We start from the raw sequence: 22,038 nt of genomic DNA on the forward strand, positions 1-22,038 counted from the left end.
CGCTTCCTCCTGTTTTCAGCCCAGTGCTCTCTCCACTGCCTCAGAATTCCTGAAACCTTCAGGCACCTCTGGCCCAGGCCTAGGAAGCCTGGTGGCGCCCAGACCAGACCAGTGCTCAGAGGGGCTCCTTTCTTCCCAGGCAGACTCCCGCCCTTCCCGCCCCTCTGGGTGTTGGCAGGCACAGCTCAGCAGGGGATGCAATTACCATCTGTCGCTGGCTCAGAGGCATATTTATGTGGCTAGTACTCAAGGAGAGACAAGAAAATAGCAGCCCAGCGAATCATTGAACCCAGCCTTGGGTCTGCCTGCATGGAGAGGGCACCAAAGAGTTCACAGCACGAAGGAAGAGCAAACCAGAGAATGGCTCACCTTCCCTGGGCATTCCAAGTATGTTTGCTGCCTTAGTCTTGATGGACTAGCATAGCCCCCTCTTGGTCCTGGAATATTCTTCTCCTCCACCCACCCACTCCATCAACCCATATCTTTTTTTGGAAGTGGTCTCCTCAACCTCTACTTCTATTCCTTCAAAATGGACTTCTTGCTCTTCTGAGCTGCCCAAACGGGTGAAGCAGGTTTGGAGGGCCTACCTGAATGAAACAGACACCTCCACGTGCCCTGATCCCCTCCCCATCCAATCCCAGCCCTCGGTTTTCCACCCTCCCAGATACCAGGCGCACATCTCTTCCCCATCTCCATTTTGAGATGTTGCCTAAGGTTCTCGGTCTCTGAACACTGCGTGCCCCAGTTATGCTGATGAAGATGTTGAAGCTCAGAGAAATGATCACTTGCTCAAGGTGAGAGAGAGAGATAGAGCTGGGATTTGACACCCTGCCTGGACTTGTCATCCCCATGCCCATGACAACTCAGCTGCCTTTGACAACATGATACAGAAATGTGGGCTTGACAATTACTAACTTGTTAAGTGACTATTTTTAAAGATTGATGATCAGGTGAGCACCCTGTGGAGGGAGATTGCTGTGATGGAGGCACTGGCTGGATCTGCATCCCTGCCATGCCTATTGGTGTCAATGATCAGAATGAGGGTTCAGGCGGCCAGTAACGGTCCAGCCTCCTCTCCAACCACCCCTGACCTTGCAGCAGCTATGTCAAGTTCCTGGCAATTCCCTTAATACAATGTGTGTTTCATGCCTTCCTGCCTTCACACAGGATGCTTACCTGCCCTGGAATGGCCCCTGCTCCCTGTGATGCAGATGATGCCTACTTTTCCTCAAGAGTCAGGTGAATTGTCACCTCCTCCATGAAGCCTTCCCTGAACTTTTCCAAAATGACGTTGCAGATCTTTTGATTTCCAATGCACCATGCACATATATGGCAGACACAGCGAGTAGTCTTCCCATCAGCCATCACACTCTTCTTCGTAAACAGGGGAACTATTTGAGCAGGTGGTCAGGTGCCTGAAGCAGCAAGCATCCTAACAGGTATAGCAGAGCTTCTCCTTTGTGGTATGGTGTCACTTTGGGTCTGTTTCTTTGCCCAGTTCTCCACACTGGAAACTCATCGAGGATTCTGGTTCTTCTTTTCAAAGGGTTTCCAATGTTGAACACAAAATCAATGGGTGCCTTGCCCAGTGAATCAATGAAAGGATGGATAGATGGAAGGATGGATGATGGAAGGAGAAACCACCATATAGCATGAGGCTAGGAGGCAATTTAAATATTTGGGATCCAGTCATTGGGAGCCACAAGAGGGGAGTTGGAGTCAAGAGCCAAACACAGGGAGATGGAATTGAAGCCCCAGGCTTGCAGAGGAGGTAGGAGAGTGCATAACTCAGCAGGACCTGGACATGTGTCAGCACCGTCCTGGGACCTCCATAGCCCTGTGATGTTAAGATATCTTCCCACGATGGCTCCTGGGATAGAGACAGAGATGCTATGCTAACTCACCTCAGACAGTCCCAGCTACGGAGCGAGAAGAGCTGTGGCAGAGAGTTGTACAGGGGTTGGGAGTGATCCCACTATCAGGTGTAGTCCAGGGCCTCCTTGCACCCTCTTATCTACCTCCGTTGACACAGAGGAGGGCTCCGTCCCAACACTGAAATACTCCTGGCCATTTGAATACTGTCAGTGGCCCAAGCAACATGTCCCAAGCCCTTCTCCACTACTTCCTGGATGCTTTTATGCACCTCCTTTCTCAACATCTCTCTCCCCGGAGTCAGCAGGTGCGCCTTCCTACCTATCTCCCACTCAGAGGCCCTGCGGTGCACCCCTAGAGGGCTTTGCAAAGCAGGCATTGCCCACAGAAATGGCACAGATGCCTGGCAGCCCTTTCTCTTCTTTTCTTAAGACAACTCTCCTCCCTTGTGGCAGCCACATCACTCCTCAGCTTGAATTTTCTATCCCAAATGGTAGCTGCAGGGCAATGCCAGGCCTCCCAGAGGAGCTGGGCTTGAGTTCCCCTGGGGCTTGCTGTGAGCCCGAGGCATTCATTCACCTTTGGGCCTCGGCAGCTTCATCTGTAAAGTGGGCCCACGAAGGCACCCACCACCCACTGTGAGTCTGAAGTGAGGCAATGGGCATGAGAAAGCCAGGGCCAGCTTCACAGGCATGAGACAAGTGTAGGGTACAGGGCCCCTGCTCAGAAGGGCTCCACACTTGCATTAATGTTCTGCTCTCATCTCTTGAAATTCTTAATAATTCTTGAACCAGGGGCTCACGTTTTCATTTTGCATTGGGCCCTGCAAATGATGTAGCAGGTCCTGGAGAGGGCCTTGAACCCCAAATGCACTGTAAAATGTGCAGTGGTTATTGTTGTTGACAATTATAGCAACACACACATTCCCACTCGGTAAGGGCTGCCCATGGGGCTTTTCTGCAAGCCAGGAGTGCTGGGGCCCAACAGGATGTGTCTCTTATGCCCGTGCCCCTGCTAGTTCCGGAGCTCACAACGTTCACCTGGAGGGAGCTGACTGCTCTAACTTTGGTCTTGGTCAGACCAGCAAGTCCCTCTTCTCTCTGGGTGCCACTCGGCAGACCCACAGGAAAGCAGGGCTCTGACCGGTCCCCAGGCTAATCCTCTCCCCACAGCCTAGCACCTGTTGAAAGGCTCCTCTGAGCCTCAGCAAGCAGCTCTGCCCCTAGCGGGAGTCAGAGGCATGAAACTTGCTTTCGGGAAGCCGGGATTAGAGCCACGCCACCTGCTCCCACAGCCTCCGCGGTCCTCAGCCTCCCGGAGCATCTCACAGTCAGCCACAGGTGAGGACAGGGCCCACTGAGGCACCTGGGAGGGCAGGGGTAGCGCTGTGGCTTGGGGATTGCTGAGGAGCAGGGGTGGGGCGTGGAGGGGAAATCCTTAGGATTGGATCTAACCCTTATTTAAAGAAGGGCACTGTGTATATATAGCCTGTGATTGTATACCTGTGTGTCTGTACCAGTACCTGCCCATCTCAGTGTGTGTGTGTGTGTGTGTGTGTGTGTGTGTGCCTGTGGGCCATGCCCAGGATGACTCTCTGTATAAGAGTGTGTGTTAGTGGACTCGTGTGTGGCACTGCTTCTGTGGAGGTCTATATCAAGGCCTGGGTCTGTCACTGGGTTGGTGTGGAGCAGTGGAGCCGCTGGTGGCAGAGCCCTAGTGTGGGCAAGGAGCTAGTGTCAGCGTATTTGTGGGGCAGTGATTCTGTGTATGACTGTTTCCCACAGTGTGTGTGTATAAGGACATGGGTGTCAGTGTCCAGCTCCTTATGGGACAGTGATCCAAGTGTGTCTGGCTGTGCGTTGGTATCAGAGTGCTACCAACTGTGTGGCAGTGTGTATGTGTGCCTGTCGCCGTGTCCCGGGTTGTTTCTGAGTGTGTGGGACAGCGCTCAGTGTGTGTGTGAGAGAGAAGTCTACGAAGCAGTGATTCAGTGTGTTTGTATCAGGCAGTGTGCATCTGCCCGGTGTGTTTGTATCCGAGTGTGGCCACGCGCTCCCCGGTGCGGCAGTGCCCCGTGTGCTTGTGTCTATGTGTGTCTGGGTGTGAGCGCCAATGCATCCTCCTGGTGTGTGTATCACAGCGAGCGGGGCTGTGTGTGCATGTGTGGATGTGTATGGGACTGGGTGTCAGCGTCCTTGCTTGGCACAGGGCTGGTTTGGTCGGGGGGGGGACCAGGGCAGGTGTGGGCCTCCGCCCCGCAAGCCGCGACCCCTCCCACTGGCCGGCGAGAGGGCGGCGGCGCGGGCGCCTCTAGGACCCGGCGGCGGCCGGCCGCTGTCCCCCGGCCGCGCGAGTGAGCATGTGCAGAGCCGGTGCCCGCTAGCCCGCCGCCCGCCCGCCGCCCGCTCGGCGCCCGCTGGCTCTGCCGCTGGGCTCAGCGCAGAGGTCTGTCCGCAGCCCGGGCGAGCCCGGCAGCAGCGCCCAGTGCCTGGCCGCGTCAGGCCGCTCGCGGCGGACCCCGGACAGCCCGGGGGCGTGCGGGCGCCGGGGCGCTGGGCTCGGGCACTGCGGGGCTGCGGGGCTGCGGGCTCGCCGCCCCAGGGAGGCGCGCGCGTGGCCGCCGGAGCGGGCGCCCCAGCCGGCCGGGATCGCGGGTGAGTCCTGTCCCCCGGGTGCCCAGCCAGGACACCCGCGCGGGCTGCGGGCAGGGTTCCCCTGGTCGGGCCGGCGAACAAGTTTGTGTAGACGCGGCTGGGGACGCGGTGGGACTGCACCTGCCCCGGCTTCCGGGCGCGCTGGCGGGGGCGCCTTTGGGGGGCAGCGAGTGTGAGTGTGCGCATGGCGGGGAGCGCTCCGGAATGAGGGGCCGGGGCGGGGGCGCAAGGCAGTTGCTGAAGCTCATCCCCCTCTTCGTTTACTGAGACGCTGTCCGTTTCCCCGGATGAGCCGCGGATCTGGTACCCGGAGGGGGGCGAGGACACGCTTTGGGGTGCGCACCGCCTCTCCTAGGAGGAGACGGGTCACCCAGCGGCAGCTCCCCCTCGTTCTGTTACCAAGCCAGGCTTCCGGTCAGCAGAGGGTTTTCTCCAGCTTGGTGAACTTGAGCAGAGGCAGAGGCTAAAGCGAAATGTGTATATTTTGTCCCGGTATCTACCCCAAGTAGAGCTTTGCGTCTTCACAGGTGTGGACGGAAACTCACGCCTGGTGGCTGCTGATTGCGTTTTTCTTTTGTATCGAGACGCCTCCAGGAGTACCCTGCCTCTGGGTAACCTGGGGGTTGTCTTTTCCTGAGCATCTGCGCCCTCGGATAATGCCTGTTCCGTGCAGGCTCGCCCCGAGGAGGCAGCGCAGAGCGCAGAGCTGGGACTTCTGCTGCTTTGCTGAGCCTGTGTCCTGGGGAGGATGCCTGTAAGGGTTCCAGCCCCCCTCCGCCCCGCCCCCCCACCCTCACCCCTCCCCGCCATAGTCCTGCCCTGAGATCCAGCTGCTGCCTACACTGGCGGGGGCCCCCGCTGCTCCCGAGATGGACAGGCTCGGAACTCCACTACTTTTCTAACAACATTAGATGCCGTGGTCCTCCGTGTATTCCCTCTTGTCGCTGAAACAGCATGCGGTTTATGGAGGCACATGGGTTGTCCCAGCTTGGGACTCCATGCCATGGTTGTGATAAGGAGATGGGGGGCCTTTTCTCCTCTGCATTGCCTAGGTCACTAAGTTCAGAAAGTGAGGGCCTGTGGGGAGTGGAACTGAGGAGGTGGAAAGCTGGCTGGCCCTGCCCTGTCTGTGGCAGCCCCTACCTGATGCTTATAGGGGCTGGAGAGAGGGCCAGGGGGAGGTGTGTCTCAATTACGCCTCTCACTACCTCATACACACTTAGCTTGGCCCTCGGAAGTCCCGTGGAGAAGGTGCCCTGGTGGGTCACCACAGACCAGGGGTTCCACAAGGAGGAGCAGCGGTGCTGGTTTGTGGGAGGGTATGTTGGTGTCCCAAGCCCCCTCGCTAAAGGAGCTTGGTGAGCTAGCTGGGCAGCGGGCTGGTGGGCTGAGCTGGCAGTTCACCTTCCCCAGGAGGATGCTGGGGTCCTCACCTGCTGCTGCATCCTCCCGTCCTCACAGCTCCTCTGGAAGGAAGAGGGATTATTCGGGGGGTTAGTGGGTGTCGGAGCCTGTGGAGTGCTGTTCTGTGGCCTGCAGCCTATCTGGCTGGAAGCGAAGAGAAGCCTGGATTAGGCATAAGGCCAGATCCCTGTCCCTTCCCTCCTGTCTGCCTAACCAGGCAGAAGTGGGTATTCTGGGCCACCAGTTGGTCGGCTGCTGAAGCACGAGCCTCCCGCCGAGTCAGGTGAGGCCCAGCACTGGGGAGTAAGTCACAGAGCTGGTCCCCTGTAGAGTCTTCAGGCTGCACAGAGCCTCCAGGCCAGATGGAATCATGTCTGAGCAGGGCCTCTGGGGAATGGGTGCTTCTCTTTGTAGACACTCCCGGCTTGTGCTCCCATCTGGCTCAGATCCCGGTCACTCTTGGTGGGACCCATTCCCTGACTCTCCGCCGGGTGCTACACTGAGGTCAAGGCCAAGGGCTTTGGGGCAGCTCAGTGTTTAGGCCTTCAGGGTCTTGACCTGTTAGATATGAATGATAATCAAACCCGCCAGCAGGGCAGAGCTGGGCTAGAGGCAGGCCCTGCTCCTCTGGGGAGTGAATGCAGGAACCGGGCCTTTGACTACCTTCTCCTTGGGCTCAATGTCTTGTTTACCCACTGTTTCTTCTCATCCCTCCTCATGGCTTTAATAATCCGTGTTGACATATTATCAGAATTATCAGATAATAATTATCAGAAAATTATCAGAAATGTGCCGCTTTTGGAGAATGTGGTTAGGGAGGAACTCTGCCTCCCAGTGTGGATGTGAGAAGTGGAGGAAAGAGCGGATTGGATCAATTTTGTAAGCTATAAAATGCAGTGGGCCTATTGGTGGCTGTTAAGGTCTCTCCCTTCCACTTTGTTTCTCTTCTCTTGCTACTGGAAAGCAGAGGGTGGCTGTCTTGGCGTGAGGGGGCCAAGAGGGAGGGTTCTGATGATGGGCATGCCAAAGGTCTTGAGTCTCCTCCTAAAGCATGAGCCCCTCGTCCCAGTGACTGCGGGCACAGCAGGCAGAGAGCCAGAGAAGGGCCAGGCTGACTTTGGGTGGTACGTCTCTCACTTGCCCAGATTTGTCCTGATCGCTCAATGGGATCTAGGCAACTCGCAAACGTGCACCACTGAGTGGGAGAAACATATGAGCAAATGAACAAAACAGGGTTCTTTGAAAGAGGTGAGCCAGAGATAGCCCAGAAGACATTGTGCTTGGCTCTTTCAAGAGTGGGTTGGGCTCCAGATCAATTAACTAAAAAGGGAACACACCAGCCCCACAGTGGTGTTCGGTCTTTCTTGGCAGCCCTGGCCCCTAGCACGGTGCCTGGAAGAACCTACGTCTCTGGTGTTGAACAAATGAAGGCCATGTGATATGATAGATGAAACTACAAATTTAAAATCAGAAAACTTATAGAGTCCAGTCTAGCAATAGCTATTATCTTTGCCCACATTAACGGGCCCTCTTTCTGTCTCAGATTCTGCAAGTATAAAATGGGGATGATAATGATTTTGACTTTACAAGTTTATGGAGCGATCAATCATTCGTTTGGTTTGTTGATCTGTGCATTCAACACAATTGATAGTGTGTGAGACTGACTACCTTGCAATCTCTAATGTAGCATAGAAAAATTTATTCTTATTTATATGAACTTCAGCAGTAGGTTTGATGGAGGATCCCCTCGCTTTTGCATCGACTGAAGTTTCCACCCTACTATTAAATGTTTTATAACTTTTTAGCAACATTTCTTACTTTGGGGCTTTCTTCAAAAGTTTGGAAGTTCAAAGATTTGCCTCTTTGTGCTCACTCTGGCAGCACATATACCAAAGATTTGTCTCTTCAAAGTTAGGGACCCCCCCTTCATTCCCCTTTCCCAGATCATGTCCCACCCAAGGGCCAGCACATTTATATTTCACTAGAGGCCCAGTGCACAGATTCGTGCACTGGTGGGGTCCCTTGGCCTGGCCTGCGCCCTCTTGCAATTCAGGACCCCTTTGGGGATGTTGGACTGCTGGTTTTGGCGATCCCCGCAGGCCAGGCTAAGGGACCCCACCGGTGCACGAATTTGTGCACCTGGCCTCTAGTATGCATATAAGATACTTAGTTAATCTCTTCCCACCCTCCCCCCTTCCCTCTGAGATTCATCAGTCTGTTCCATGTTTCCATGCCTGTGCGTTGAGTGTCTGCCCCCTGGTGGTCCGTGCACATCATAGCTACCGGTCTAATGGTCGGATGGTGAGATGGTTGCTTAGGCTTTTATATATATAGATGGGTCCTTGGCTCTCTTTCTGAGTCTCTAAGACCCAGAGGCGTGGGAGCCCAGGGTGAGGGCAGCATGGCCCGGAGCACTGGAGGGTGGCCAGCGGGCACAGATTTCCTGGGAGCCTGTCCTGTGTTCCACTTGGAGGTAGGCAGAGGCACTGACTATGTCTGCAAGGGGCTCACAGGCTGGGAGGAGGAATAGGCAGAGTAGCAGAGTCCTGACTCCAGGTAGGACCAGGTGCGGTTCACAGAGCATCCAACTTTGCCATCTAGCTCTGCGGGGCCAGGGTGGGCTGCTCTGTTCCAGGGATCAGGAAGGCATCATGGAAGAGGTGGCACTGGAGCTGATGCCACCTTGACTGGTGGCCACAATGCATTGCAGAGCCATGAGACGGGGCACGGACATCCATGGCCAGTGGAAGAACATGTCTGAGGGGCTCAGAGCGCCTCATGCTGGCCGGGGACACTGGTTGGGAGATTGCATTCTGGGAGCAATAGTGAAAGGAAGGGGCTGGGAGACTGAACCAAGAAGGGCCATTGAATGCCAGCTGAGGAGCTTAAACGTGGCCATCTGAGTCCTGGGGATCCATTGCAGGCTGTAGCATTAGTTCTTGTTAGGAAGATCACCTTCTTAGGCTGCTGGGAGGGGAGGGTCCGGATGACAGGCACTGAGCCAGAGCTGGGCAGAGGCAGGCTTTGGTGAGGTCGGAGAAGACAGGGAGGGGCAGCTCAGAGCACCGAGCCCAGCTGGAGGCTCCCTGGTGTGGCTTTGCTGAGACCCGACCCCCCTCCCCCACCAGCTGCCAGTCATAGAGGCTGGGCTCAGAGTGCCCATCTCCCTGTCCGGAGAGCAACATGCTGGGCCCTGTTTCTTTGTCTTTGCTTTACACCTCTCCTCTCTTCTCCTCTTTCCTTCCCTCTCCTCTCCTCTCCTCTCCTCTCCTCTCCTCTCCTCTCCTCTCCTCTCCTCTCCTCTCCTCTCCTCTCCTCTCCTCTCCCCTTCTCTCCCTGCTGCTGCCACCCCTCCCCCGCTCAGTTTCTCAGGCCCCAAACCTAGGTGAGAGGCAGGTGCCATCTGCCCAGTCTCCCCCACCCCCCTGACCTCCTTCATGTTCAGCATCTACCTGGGACCCAGATAACAACAGAGGAACAGAAGAGGGCTCCGTTTGCCTGAGTGCCCACCTGAGCTAGGCTCCTGCTCCCTCCCTGAGACCCGGGAGCCCCTTTGTCCTATTATTTCTCCTCTCATTCCTGAGGGAACTCCAGGTCTCCGTCCCCCAGGCCCTGCCCTTCTCTGGGGTGACAACCGGCTTCTAGAAGGCCACTGGGCATGACAGAGGTGTCCAGCTGGGTCCAGCCTGAGACTGTGTCCTCAGCCCTGGCACCCCTCCCAACAAGGCCTGAGCCTCTGCAGGGTGGAGCCCCCATGGCCCCCTGAAGCATGTTGCGTGGTTCTGAGGAGGGAGGTGCCACAGGGGAAGCATGGCTTAGGGGAAATGACCCAGACTTCGGAAGGGGAGGGCCCAGCAGGCCGGCACACTGACCCACATGGCAGTGTCCAGGAGGTTTGGCTCGGGGACGCCGTGTGCAGGACTTTCTCCAGGAGCTCTGGCCTGGCATGCTTTCAGAAAGGTGCTGACGGAGGCACACCTAACTCTTTCCAGAATAAATCTTGCCCTGTGTGAAGCCGGAGCTGGTGTGGGGAGAGCAGGAAGCTTAGTGGGCACAGGGCGGGCACTGAAGCTGGTGGCCTGGGTCTGAGCGCCAGCCCGGGTGTGTCTGACCTTGGGCAATGGACTTCACCCGGCTGAGCTTCAGAGACTTCGGCTCTCAATGGGAGTAACCAGGGCATCTGCCTCGGTGGGAGGTATCGAGTGAATGAGACGGCGCAGGTAAAGCCTCTGACACAGCCTAGCCTGCGTATTAACATCACGAGTGCTTAATAAATGGTGGTGTGGAAAAATAAGGCGACTGCTAACAGCCATCTTAGCATGGGACCAGCTTCACGCAGGAATGGGATACTAGGCCCACCCAGGATGTGAGGGGCTAAGAAGAGGCGAAGTGACTGTTTTCACCCAGGGCACAGCCGCCGCGGGGCCTCCCCTCCGGCGTTTCCTCGTTTGCCTCTTTGAATTCATAACCAGTGTTTGCCATGGTTGGTGGGTAGCAGAAGTTTTACTCCCTGATTGACCCCACAACAATGCTGATTTACGCCCATTTAACAGATGAGGAGCCTGAGGCTCTGGCCTGGCAGTGATTTCCCCAAGCTGGGTTTGCTTTCCATGGAGAGCCCCCCGGCTTTGGGGGGCAGTGGGCACAGCTGATGGGCTCCCGGGCCAGGGCCTCAGGCAGTGGCTGGATGTCCCCAGGGGTTGGCGAGTGCTGCTGTGAGCGCCTGCGCAGATGCTGCCCACCCCTCAGCCCACTCCCAGGCCTCTTTCAGGTTCAGCCACTCAACAAACAGTGGCCAACCCTGCCTTGCTGGCTGAGTCCTGGGACCTGGGGATGTGATAAATCCCACGTGATCTGTGCCCTAGAGGGGCTGCCAGCCGGAAGGAGGGGTGAGCATGGCAGAGAGTGGGGGTGATTGGCAAGTATAATATTGGTGGGGAAGTGTGGCAGAAGTCCAGGGCAGAGGGGCAAGTTCTAATGCTTTGGGCATGCAGGCCCCCCACGCAGGTGTTCCGGGCTGGGAATTGCTTTGTGATTTTACAAGTTTGGACTGGCAGCCTGCTTTATAGCAGGCCTGGGTCATTGAGCTCCGGCCCGACCCCTGCCTTCATGCCCAGTGTCCCCCTCCTCAGACCAGGGGCAGCCCCTCGGGGCGGGGGGAGCTCCAGAGAGGACTTTGGAAGGCCTGGGGGAACTTGGGTGTGATCAGTAGGAACCTGATTGTAGCCCTGGCAATGCCCACCCACTGTACACCACCCGACTTGTAGCTCGTGTCCACAGCCTGTATGTAACGTGTGTACGGGAGCCACACCGCATCTTCCAGGTTCCGAACTGTTAACCCGCTGCCCACGTTTCTGCTCTGTCTTATCAGGACCTTCCTTTCCATAGCGGGAGTCCTTCCTTCTCCCCTTTTAGCTTCCTCTTACAGGATTATTTTTGCTGGTAGAATCCTGGTCTTGTAACCAGAAGTCCTTTGTGAGCAGAGCTGGAAACACCTCTTCATGGACTTACAGCAGAGAAAGGATAGCGCAAACCTCAGGCACCTCGTCGGCTTCCGGGGTCCGGAAGACCTCCCTGTGCTAAGCTGCCTTCGTGAAGTGCGCTCACGCACCGTGTCCTCTGCTCTTAGGCTAGGCTCCCACAGCTCCGGAGCAGGTTTCTAATCCCCGGATCCGCCTGTCAGTTTATCTCATCATTCACTTAAAAAAAATGTATTCAGAACCAAAGATCACTGAGCATCTGCACTGCCAGGCCTCATGCTGGGGCCCCCAGTTACCAAAACGAAAAGGGTAGGACCTCTAGCCTTGAGGCGATCACAGTCCTGCCAGGATGATGGACACGTAGATGGACAATTAAAATCGTCGCAGGATGTGAATGCTGGGGGAGGGGCCAGCTGTGGGCTGTGGGAGGCTGAGGAAGCTTTCCCAGTGGGTGGGCGGTGGTCCAGGAAAGCTTCTCGGAGGAAGTAGCACCTGGGCTGAGCCTTGGAGGGAGCACAGGGCCAGGGGTGTGGAACGCCCGGCCTGCGGGCAGTATGAGGCCCAAGAAATCATTTGGTTTGGCCCCGCCAAGCCATTATGGGTGAGTTAATTAAATGTTTGACCAAATATAGCAGGCTAATTTTTAAGTTGATCATTTTGTATGGCCTGAAAATAATGTTATAAATATCCAAATGGCCCTTGGCCGAAAAAAGGTTCCCCACCCTGCATTGGACAAAGAGCGGGGGAAAGACATAAAGGGCACTGTGTACAAAGGCTTCAAGACAGCTGTGCTGGGTAGTTGTGCTGGAGCGTGGTGGGCGTGTGTGTCTGTGCGTGTGTGTGTGTGTGTGTGTGCACATGTGCATGAATGCATGATGGCGAAGCCAAAGGAAAGGGCCTGGCAAGAGATGAGCTATGGGCCGGATCATGAAGGGGCCTTGTATGTTGTGCTAAGGAGCTTGGAGTTTATCCCAAAAGCCATGGAGAGCTATTGAAAGGGGTTTTAAGCAGGGGAGTGCTGTGATCAGATTTGCGTGTTAGGAGGATCGCCCCGGCAGCCCTGAGGAGGTGGATCGGAGCTGGAGACGGGGAGATCAGTCAGGATTTCTCGGGATTTTCTCTGTGGTTTTACAAACCTGACGAGGCTGGCTGGGGTGGGCCTGGCACACACCAGCTTAGAGGGAAAATAAAGGTCTGACATGGCTTCCCGACTCAGAGTTTAATTCCACCTTCATTTGCTGGTTACCCAGCCTGCCACCCCCACTCAGCCTAAAGGGCCAGCCGCCTGGACTCCCAGATTCCTACCCTCCCAGATCCCTGTCCTCCCCAGAGGCCTCAGAACTGGCAGCGATCAGCGTTCCATCAGAAAGGGTCGTGCAGGTCCGGGCTCCTCCGGATCTTCGCCCCTGGAATGCCAGGCCACAGAGCCCAAACATTGTCTTTCCTCTCACACCCGGCCGCCTGTCCCCAGCGCACAGAGCAGCCATTGAGGGGCCGCTAGTCTGGCGGGAGTCCCGGCCCATGTTAGTTACGGGCAGCGGCTTAGTCACGCTCCTCGGAGCCTTTCTTCTCGGGACAAGCCTGTCCTTGTGTGAGGGCCTTCCTCCCGCAGCAGCCCAGCTCGAGGCAGCTGCAGAACCCGCCGCCGCCCCTCACAGCACACTTCAGAGGCCTGCCAGCGGGAGAGCTGACGCTGGGGAGTGGAGGGGTCCCTGGGAGGCTGCCCTGAGAGCCCTTCTGCCTTCTCTACATCAGGTGCCCCAGCCCCCGATCGCAGGTGCGGGGCCCTGGGCTGTCCTGTTCCTTTGGCCCATAGCCTTCAAGAAGCCTGGGAAGTCTGCAAGTTCTCTCCACGCCCCTCCCCGCTCCCTTACCCCGGTGCCTGTTCCTGTGTTAAAGCTGACCAGCCTCTGCAAAGCAATTTCCAAAGCACTGCCTGCCGTCCTGGTGCGCCCCTGGGAGTTTTGCATGCTTGTGTTGAGCACCTGCTGTATACTCATGCCTTGGGCTGGGTGCGCTTGTATGTGGCTGGGCTATCTGTGTAGTTCAGAGCACAGGCTGAGTACAGACCAGCTGTACTCCCAGACCTGGCGCCTCCGTTGACCAGCTGTGCAACTTGGGGAAAGCTTCTTGGCCCCTTTCGGCCACGGTTTCTTCATCTGTAATTGGGGATGTTACAGGATCCACCTCACTGCATTGGTGGGAAGGTGAAATGAGATAATACTACGTAAGGCGTTGAGCTGAGTGCCTGACGCTCAGTAAGGACTCAGTACAGAGCTGCTGCTCTCCCTCTGCCCTGTCGCTGCCGTTACTGGATCCTCACCACCGCTCAGGGGACAGTGTTGTCCCATTTTGTAGGCGAGGAAGCTGAGGCCTGGGAAGCGAAGTAACTTGCCCAGTGGCACACAGCCGGCCGGTGGCAGAGCTGAGACTTGAACCCCGCTCTCTGTCCAGTGCTCCCTTTGGTAAACAGAGCCAGCCAGCAGTGAGGGGCTCCTGGCCTGGAGCGGGGGCGGGGAGGGGGGGAGTGGTGGCCCCTCCTGTTTCACCTACGTGGTTTTTCTCTGCTTTTCCAGGTTTCTGAGCCAGGAGTGAAGGTGGGCAGAGCTCAGGGATGGCGAAGGTCGTGACACTCAGCCAGAAGCTGCAGCCCCAGGGCCCAGTGGCCGGAGAGGAGTGATGGTGCCATCTGAGCACCTGCCGGAAGCGGGGCAGGAGGAGCAGTAGCCCCCGGAGAGCACAGGCTGCTCCAGGATGCGGAGATGATGTCTCCGGAGGCCCCGGCCTCCCTCCCGCCCGGGCGCTAGGAGCCGTGCCCAGGCTCCAGCCAGGAGCCCTGCCGCCCAGGGGCATGGCCAAACCTTTCTTCCGACTCCAGAAGTTTCTCCGCAGAACACAGTTCCTGCTGTTCTTCCTCACGGCCGCCTACCTGATGACCGGCAGCCTGCTGCTGCTGCAGCGGGCCCGAGTGGCCCTGCCGCAGGGGCCCCGGGCGCCTGGCTCCCTGCAGGCCTTGCCCGTGGCCGCCGTGGCGCTGGGCGTGGGCCTGCTGGACAGCAGAGCCCTGCAGGACCCCCGTGTCAGCCCGGAGCTGCTGCTCGGCGTGGACGTGCTGCAGAGCCCCCTGGCCCGGCCCCGGCCCGGGCCCCGCTGGCTCCGGAGCCGCAACTCGGAGCTGCGCCAGCTGCGGCGCCGCTGGTTCCACCACTTCATGGGTGACCCCCAGGCGCTGCCCGCCCTGGGCCCCGTGGCCCCCAGGCCAGCCGCCAGCAGCCGAGGTAGGTGCTCAGCCCTGGTTCCTCTGGGAGCTGCTCTCGGGAGCCTGCTCGGGGTCACAGGGTCAGAGGCCCCTTTCCCTGGCCCCTGGGGCAGCCTGAGGAGTAGGCACCGCAGACCCAGACCTTCACCTATTGTCCCTCCTCTCCTGCTCGCACGGCGCGGGGAGGGCCTGTGATGGGAAGCCCCGTGGAGTTTTGCTCACTCACCAGCTGGACTTCCACATGGCTCAGGGCAGGACGTGTGAGCCGGTCACTTTGAGCTCAGGCTTTGGGTTCAGACCATCCTTGTCTTGAATCTTGGCTTAGCCACAAACTTGTCGGATAGCCTTGAACATGGCGCTTACCTTCTCCGGGTCCCTCTGAAGTGGAGATAGAGATACTTGTGCCAGGGTTATTGTGGGGATTAAATGTGATCGTGTAGAGCAGTGGCTCGGAAGGTGGGGTCCCAGAACAGCAGCTTCAGCATCACTGGGGAGCCTGTTCCAAGTGCAGATTCTCGGGTTCTCCCAGACTTGGGGGATCCTGAGCTCTGGGGCAGGGGCCACAGTCCATGTAGCCACCCTCCCCGGTGATTCTGATGTACACCTAAGCCGAGGACGCCTGGGCTAGAGGACCTAGTACATTATTCGGCATTCAGTAACTGGCAGCTGTTATCACTTAATAAAAACAGCTAACTCATATGTCATTTACTGTGTTCCTGTAGTGCTATATATGGGTTCTACATTATATTCCAATATTATAGATGAAGAAACTGAGGCACAAAGAAGTTAAGTCAATTCCCAAGGTCATTCTCCTAGTTTGGGTTCCAAGAGGCAAATCCTGAAACCGGGATTCCAATGCACATGGTAGATTAGGGCTGTGATCCTGGGAACACTGTTGGGGGGGGGGGAGTGAGACAGGGGAGAGAAGACAGCCAGTGAAGGGTGTGTTATGGAGCGGAGCAGGTGGGGGCTCGGAACAAGGGTGAGGCATGCATCTCTAGGTGCAACCTGGAAGCAGCGCGGCCTGGGGGACACAGGTGGGCCCGCCGTAGCCACACTGCTGAGATCCTAACATGGGAACAGCCTGGCTTCGGGTCGGGGCTCTGCGCACTGTTATACAGGCTCTGTGTGGGGCCCAGTAACGGAGCCTGCATGTGATGAGCACCCAGAAAGTGTCATGGCTGTTGTTGGGTGTTGACGGCTCAGTCAGCATCTCAGCATCTCTGTCACCACCCCATTTGGTCCTGCACCCTAAGTCACAGGGGGAATTGCTCTCAACTATAAAAAGTGTGGTTGGAGAATGAAGCACTCCATGGCAGGATACAGAAAGATGTGAGGCGATTGGAGCGTGGGCATTGAGTTCAGGTCTGGCGCCTGAGTCAGGGGGCGCTATGAGGGTCAGGCCTAGGAATCTGGCTTTATTCCCAGGATAATGAGAAGGATCCAGGGAAGAGAAAGGATCCCAGGCTTCCCTTACCATAGGAGGGTGACCCTATTGGCCCAGTAAAATGTAGACGGGAAGATTGCATTGTTGTCTGCATGGAAGGAAGTTTCTTCTAAAATCATCTAGGTCAAAGCCCTCACCGTGGGGTTCCTCAGCAAGGCTTTCAGGGGAGAAATGAGGAACTGATTCTGCAGCTCATTTTATGCAGGTATGATTTCTATAAACTCTCCTCAACACACCCAGACACTGGGTCCCTATGCAGGTTGCACCAGTATAACTCATTTAGACTAAAGTATCGATGACTGACAAGGTCAGCATGGATTTCTTGAGACAAAGCCATAGAAAGAGCACAAGTTTTGAAAGCAGAGCTGAGTGCCTCTCTCGGTATTGCCAGTTCTGGGCTCTGTGACCTTGGGCAACTTAGCTGCAGTTCTTCTCTTTATTGCTCTCAGTCTGCACCTATTGAGGATTCATGTCTGGGTCTCCATATATGCTATTCACAGTGCACTTCAGGATCTGGGTCTGGTGACAGAGTCAGATATGCACCCACATGTTTACTGCACAGCACGACTAGGGCATGATGGAGGCAGGTGCAAAGGGCTTTGAGCATATTAGACAGAAGTGACTAGTTCTTTATAACCTGACTTCAGCGTGTCTGGCCAGCAGAGGGGAGGGCTCAGGGTGACCTAGTTATAGCCCTGGGTGTTGAGTGCATATGTCCAGGAGAACCAGTGGGTACAACTTTAAGTCATCTTCAGTGACTTAAAAAAGTGACAGAAGGAGCTGCAGTGAAGGCTGAAGGACTGTGGTTAGGTCAGCCACTATACACCACTATGGCCTTATCAGTTCTTAAAATATTGAAATGGTGACTATCCTGAGTGCCTGGGGTGCCCTATACACTCTGCTGCCCTCTTCAGTGACCCCCCCAAAACCTCCCCATGACCCAGCAGCAAGGGAAGAGTTAACACCTGGTACAGCAGGAGCTCTAGTGTTGAATGGTCAGTAACTCCATAGGTTATTAGAGATTTTAATATCCCCCAAGACTTCAGGAGGGATTTGTGCTCTGGGTGAGGCGGTGGTGTCCCATGGCTGGAAATCTTCCGAGAAAGAGGGAAGAGGCAGGGCACTGGCCTGAACTCCCTCTGGGAGCCCCCTTCCCCTCTGGGGGCCCTGCACAACCCCGCAGGCCTCATTGGTGGAGAGGAGCCCCCCGTCCAGCCCTCGGGACAGCTGCCGGGGCTGCAGACAAAGAGGGCGTCTCTTTGAGGCGCGGGCAGCCTGCCATCCTCCTGAAAAGGGATCCTGCAAGCCTAGGAAGCTGCAGGAGGCTCCATCAATCACCGAGCATTTCATTATACCTTGGACAGCGTCCATAATGGAATAAAATGTCAGTACGTTTACTAGGGGAAAAATAGTAACTTCTCCATGGCCGGTTTGTTTTTTATTGATAGTAATTTCCAAAGACATTCCAATATCTCCAAAGCCATCATTAATAGCCTCACAGCATGTCCATTTTGATGTGCAAATGAACAGATGTGGAGTCACAGACAATAATGCGTTGCCTCCATTTCAGCCGAAAGTAATAAATCCGCCTCGGAATGTGTCCCAGTGTATCCCTCGGAAGTCCTTTTCTTTCTGCGCATTCTTGCCTCTGTCAGGGAGTTAGAAAAGCCATTCGTTACTTTTCCAGAAGAAAGAGTTCACCTCCTCCTCGTAAACATCCAGGGGAGCCATCTGCATCTCAGGCCCCTGCTACACGCTGAGCGGGACGGCCCGGCGAGGGCTGGTCAGTTCCGACGTGGGCAGCTGCTGACTGGTTCGCAGTTTTCCGAAGGACCCGAGGCTGACTGCTTGAAACCACTTCTTTCTCTCTTTTGTGAATGTGTTAATTATTCAGCTGATATTCACGGATCCATCATCATACTAGGTCCCAGGTTAGAGTGAAGGATCAGAATAATAATCGCTGTTATTTATTCGAACATCTGTTAATGGTCAAGCATTGTTCTGTGGGGATGTACATCTGTTATCTCATTTAATTTTGAACAGCCTAACACATACGTGGTGCTACCACCATTTTAATGAAGAAGAATTTGAGTTTCGGGGAAGTATAGTCATTTTTAAATGTTTATATTAATAATGACATATTAACAATAAAAACAACCATGACAGCGGGTACTGTACCACATGCCACGCCTTGCATTAGACGCTTCCCATGTGCTGTGGAATTCTTATCAGCGCCCCATGAATTCCATGGGCCCGTAGCCCCAGTTCACAGATGGGTAAGCTGAGGCTCAGTGAGGGGAAGCTGCATAGGCCAGGTCACCCAGCCCGATAAAGGGGGGAGTCTGGACTTGAACCTAAGTCAGCCCATTCCCGAAAGCTGTTCCCTGCTCCCCCAGAAACACGTACATGCCCTTCTCAGCCTTCAGGGGTCTTGAGCCAGGGCGTCTTTACAACCTTTAGGCTCATTTCTCACCCACAGTGACAACTGTTAAACACCCCGAGCTTGTGTTTTGGATGTTTAGTCGAAAGCTGTAATAGAATTTCTTGTTCGCTGAGCATCACATGAGGAATTTCTGAAATATTCGTTTTCTTTCACTAAGCAGGCAGGCTAAGGAGAGCAATTTATTCTCGCTGACCTGGGTGAAATCTTCCTGCAGTGGTCCATTCTGGTCTCAGAAGTCCTGAGACTTTATAGAAAAGGAGAGAGAAGCTTCCATGGCCTGGGGGTCTGGAAGCCCTGAGTGGAGGGTGTAGCATGTGCCTCTGCGTGGACACGGGGTGTGGCCACATGTGTGCTGATGGTATCTAAGAGGATCACTGCCTGGAAGGGGCGAGATACCGCCCTCTCAGGGTGGCAGGGCAGGGCTGCTGCAGACTTCCCTGGCGGGTGCCTGTCTGGATCAGCACTGCCACCTCTTTGTGGAGCCATGTTCTCCCTCCAGGGATCTGCCAGAGATCCTGGACTGGCAGGCCCCGCAGTCTGTGGCCCTGCTGAATCCCGCAGAGGACAGCTGTCTTACACACTAAAGGCTTCTTACGCCCCTCCAGGGATGGGGGCTTGCTCTCACCTTGGGACAGCAGATATTTTTCTTGAAATAGCTCTATCTGCAAGATCTGGTTTATATTCTGTATACTCAAGAGTTTCCACAATTAATTTCCTTCTTCTGGATGACAAGGAGGTGACAGAACCTGCCTCTCGGGATATTTGTGGAGCTGGGAGGCCTCTCCAAGCCCAGGAAGGGCAGGGATGGGGGGTGGTTCGGGGGAGGTACTTGACTTGCTGAGTTGCGATGGAAGAAGGTGGTGTTCAGACTGACACCAGGGTCCTGGCAGGGTGCCTTGGGGGGCCAGTGGGCTATTAACCAAGAAAAGGGGCAGAAGGGAGCAGGTTGACGTAGCCAGAAGCACTGCTGGGAATGTTGGACCACAGCCTCATGCCCCGGCTTCTCTGAGGTCCTCTTGCCCGGAAGGGCTGGGGGTGACCTTGGCATTCGCTCAGGGTGGGCTGCCATTAGGACCCCTCCCTCCCCAGGGCCTCCGAGTCTCTGCTGTGCTTCTCTGCCTGCAGGCACCTATGTTGGCTGCTTCCGTGACGACGGCCAGGAGAGAACGCTGAAGGGCACTGTGTTTTTTGACTTGAGAAAGATGACCGTCTCCCACTGCCAGGACGCCTGCGCTGAGCGGTAAGTGTGGGGCCCGGACCCCGGATGCCACCGGAAATAAGGTCAAGAGACATTCCCCAGAGGGAGGGGTTACTTCGGCTGCCAGTGGCTGTCAGGGTGGAACTAATTAGAGCTTGATTGGTCGGGGCCCAGCTGTCCAGAAGAGGGAAAGTTTATTGATGAGGTGCCTGGGGTTGTGGCTGGAGCCCTGGGCTCAGTGTCCAGGGACCGGGTTCTAGTGCCTCTGAGCCAGGGACTCGCCATGTGACTTAGCTCTGAGCCCTCTGCTTTTCCTCGGCCTCAGTTTACCTGTATATTTAAAAGAGAATCAAGGGATTTAACCCAGATTTCTCTGAGGACCCTTCTCGCTCTAGGAACATTTATTGTGTTTCAAACAAGATTTACTCTTTCTGCTGCTGCCAGCTGACCCAGTAGTTACCAGACACTAGTCATATCCCAGGGAGTGGTCCCTGCCATCAAGGCTGTCACAGACCACTCTGCGTGTGTTCATGCATGTGTGTGTGTGTGCGCGCGTGTGTGTTTACAACAGAATCAGCAGATGGTACTCTTAGTTTATTTCAATCCCATTCGGTTCTTTCATATTTGTTGTGTCATAAATCCTTATGACCTTCTGCTAGGTAACAACTAATCATGCCCATTTTATAGGTGGAGAAACTGAGGCCAGAGAAGGAAAGGACAGGGCCCCTGTCGAGGATGCTAAAACTGAGATGGACACAATCTCATTCTATTCTCCTAACATTTCAGGAAACGGGGGCTCGGAGGTAGTAAGGGATATTCAGGGTCACATGGCCCGCAGGGGCCAAACAAGGGTTAGGAGCTGGGGTTGGGTTTTTATGCCTAGGTCTGGTAAGGAGGAGTTTGAACATGTTGACCCCTTTTCATAGTTAAAATCCCGTGTGGTACCATATCGGTTCCGTTCTCTCTCTTTCTTTACCGACAGCGTTACAGCTGGGTGGAGGCGGGTAAGAGAGGTCTCCAGGGCAGGAAGGCTTGTGGCGGGGCCTGCTTGTAACATGTGGAGGGCCCTTTAAAGGGGCCAGTGGTGAGCTGGAGCCAGCTCATAGCTCACGAGAGCAAACAGTTAAATTTCAGAAATGTATAAGCCCGTTGCTGAACCCTCGCTAACTTGAAATCATCTACAGAAATTGGCAAATGCCACCAATTAGGCCCCTTCCCTCCCATCCCGAGAACCAGTTACCAGCACACCACTGCTGTGGACCCGTCATGACCTGTCACCCTGGCCAGCACCTTAGGGGACAAAGCTCAGGGCTGAGGAGAGGAACCAGTGGGGCCGACTCAGTCAGCTTATCACAAAGGAAAGACTGTTCCCTAAACCCAGGCAGATGGCTCCTGAGGCCAGCCACACGCTGATGGCCGTGGCCCCTGCCTCCTCATCCAGACCTAACCTCAGCTTCAAGCCCAGCAGCCCTCATCCGGGCCCCAGAGCCAGCTGTTAGGACGCCAGGCCTGGCTCTGGGCCAAGGGCAGCTTTATCCCAGGCCCACTTTCCCTGCAGGTCCTATGTCTACGCCGGCTTGGAGGCCGGGACAGAGTGCTACTGCGGGAACCGGCTCCCGGTGCTGAGCGTCGGGCCGGAGGAGTGTAAGCACGAGTGCAAGGGGGAGAAGGGCTCGGCGTGCGGAGGCGTCGGCCGGCTCTCCGTGTACCGAGTGGAGGAGCTGCAGCCGAGCTCCAGGAAGCGTGAGTGTGCAGCCTTCCTAGGCTCTGTCTGTCCCCTCTCCCCACTGCCCCCGCCTGTGGCCCCTCCTCCAAATCACTTGGAACAGAAACTCTGCCCTCCCTTTCTCATCAGCTTCCCTGGACAGGCTCATCTCTGTGGGGTGTGGGGCTAGAGTGTGCCAAAGGTTGCTTGAGTTCATAACTGAAGCACATCTTTCTTGATCGCCTGAAGGAGAGAGAAACTGATCCAGAGGCCTGGGGCCAAGGCCTAGGTAGGTCTCAAACGTGCTGTGTGGCCTCTGGCAGCTCGCTTTCCCTCTCTGGGCTCCAGTCTATTTTGTAAAGTGCAGAGGCAGACCTGGATGTCTAGCATTGGGGTGGACCAGATCATCTGGAAGTTTCCTAGCTACCCAACCCCAAGGAATGGAGGATAAAATGGAACAAATACTATTTTACATGCATAGCCGAACTAGCAAGCAAGGAAGGAATCCCTTGCTCCAGAAATGCAGAGGGATTCGAAGTCGCAGTGGCGATGCGAGCTGCGAACAGTCTGTGCAGC

General features: G+C 55.8%; 1 protein-coding gene across 2 annotated transcripts in view; it reads left to right on the plus strand.

Annotated features, from left to right (window-relative positions):
- Positions 1-3,051: 3,051 nt before the first annotated feature.
- Positions 3,052-22,038, plus strand: part of WSCD1 (WSC domain containing 1) — a 43,067-nt gene continuing 24,080 nt past the window's right edge. The window contains exons 1-4 of one of the 2 annotated variants that reach the window (XM_054709141.1): positions 3,052-3,212; positions 13,987-14,688; positions 19,685-19,799; positions 21,316-21,500. In XM_054709141.1, the coding sequence (XP_054565116.1) occupies positions 14,262-14,688; positions 19,685-19,799; positions 21,316-21,500 (727 nt within the window). In that variant the 5' untranslated portion in view covers positions 3,052-3,212; positions 13,987-14,261. Of the gene's footprint in view, positions 3,213-4,281; positions 4,527-13,986; positions 14,689-19,684; positions 19,800-21,315; positions 21,501-22,038 lie in introns of those variants that run through there. The other variant, XM_028132988.2, reaches the window with a different exon arrangement.

The sequence above is a fragment of the Eptesicus fuscus genome, chromosome 20 (genome assembly GCF_027574615.1).
Source record: "Eptesicus fuscus isolate TK198812 chromosome 20, DD_ASM_mEF_20220401, whole genome shotgun sequence".
In the NCBI taxonomy this organism is placed as follows: domain Eukaryota; kingdom Metazoa; phylum Chordata; class Mammalia; order Chiroptera; family Vespertilionidae; genus Eptesicus; species Eptesicus fuscus.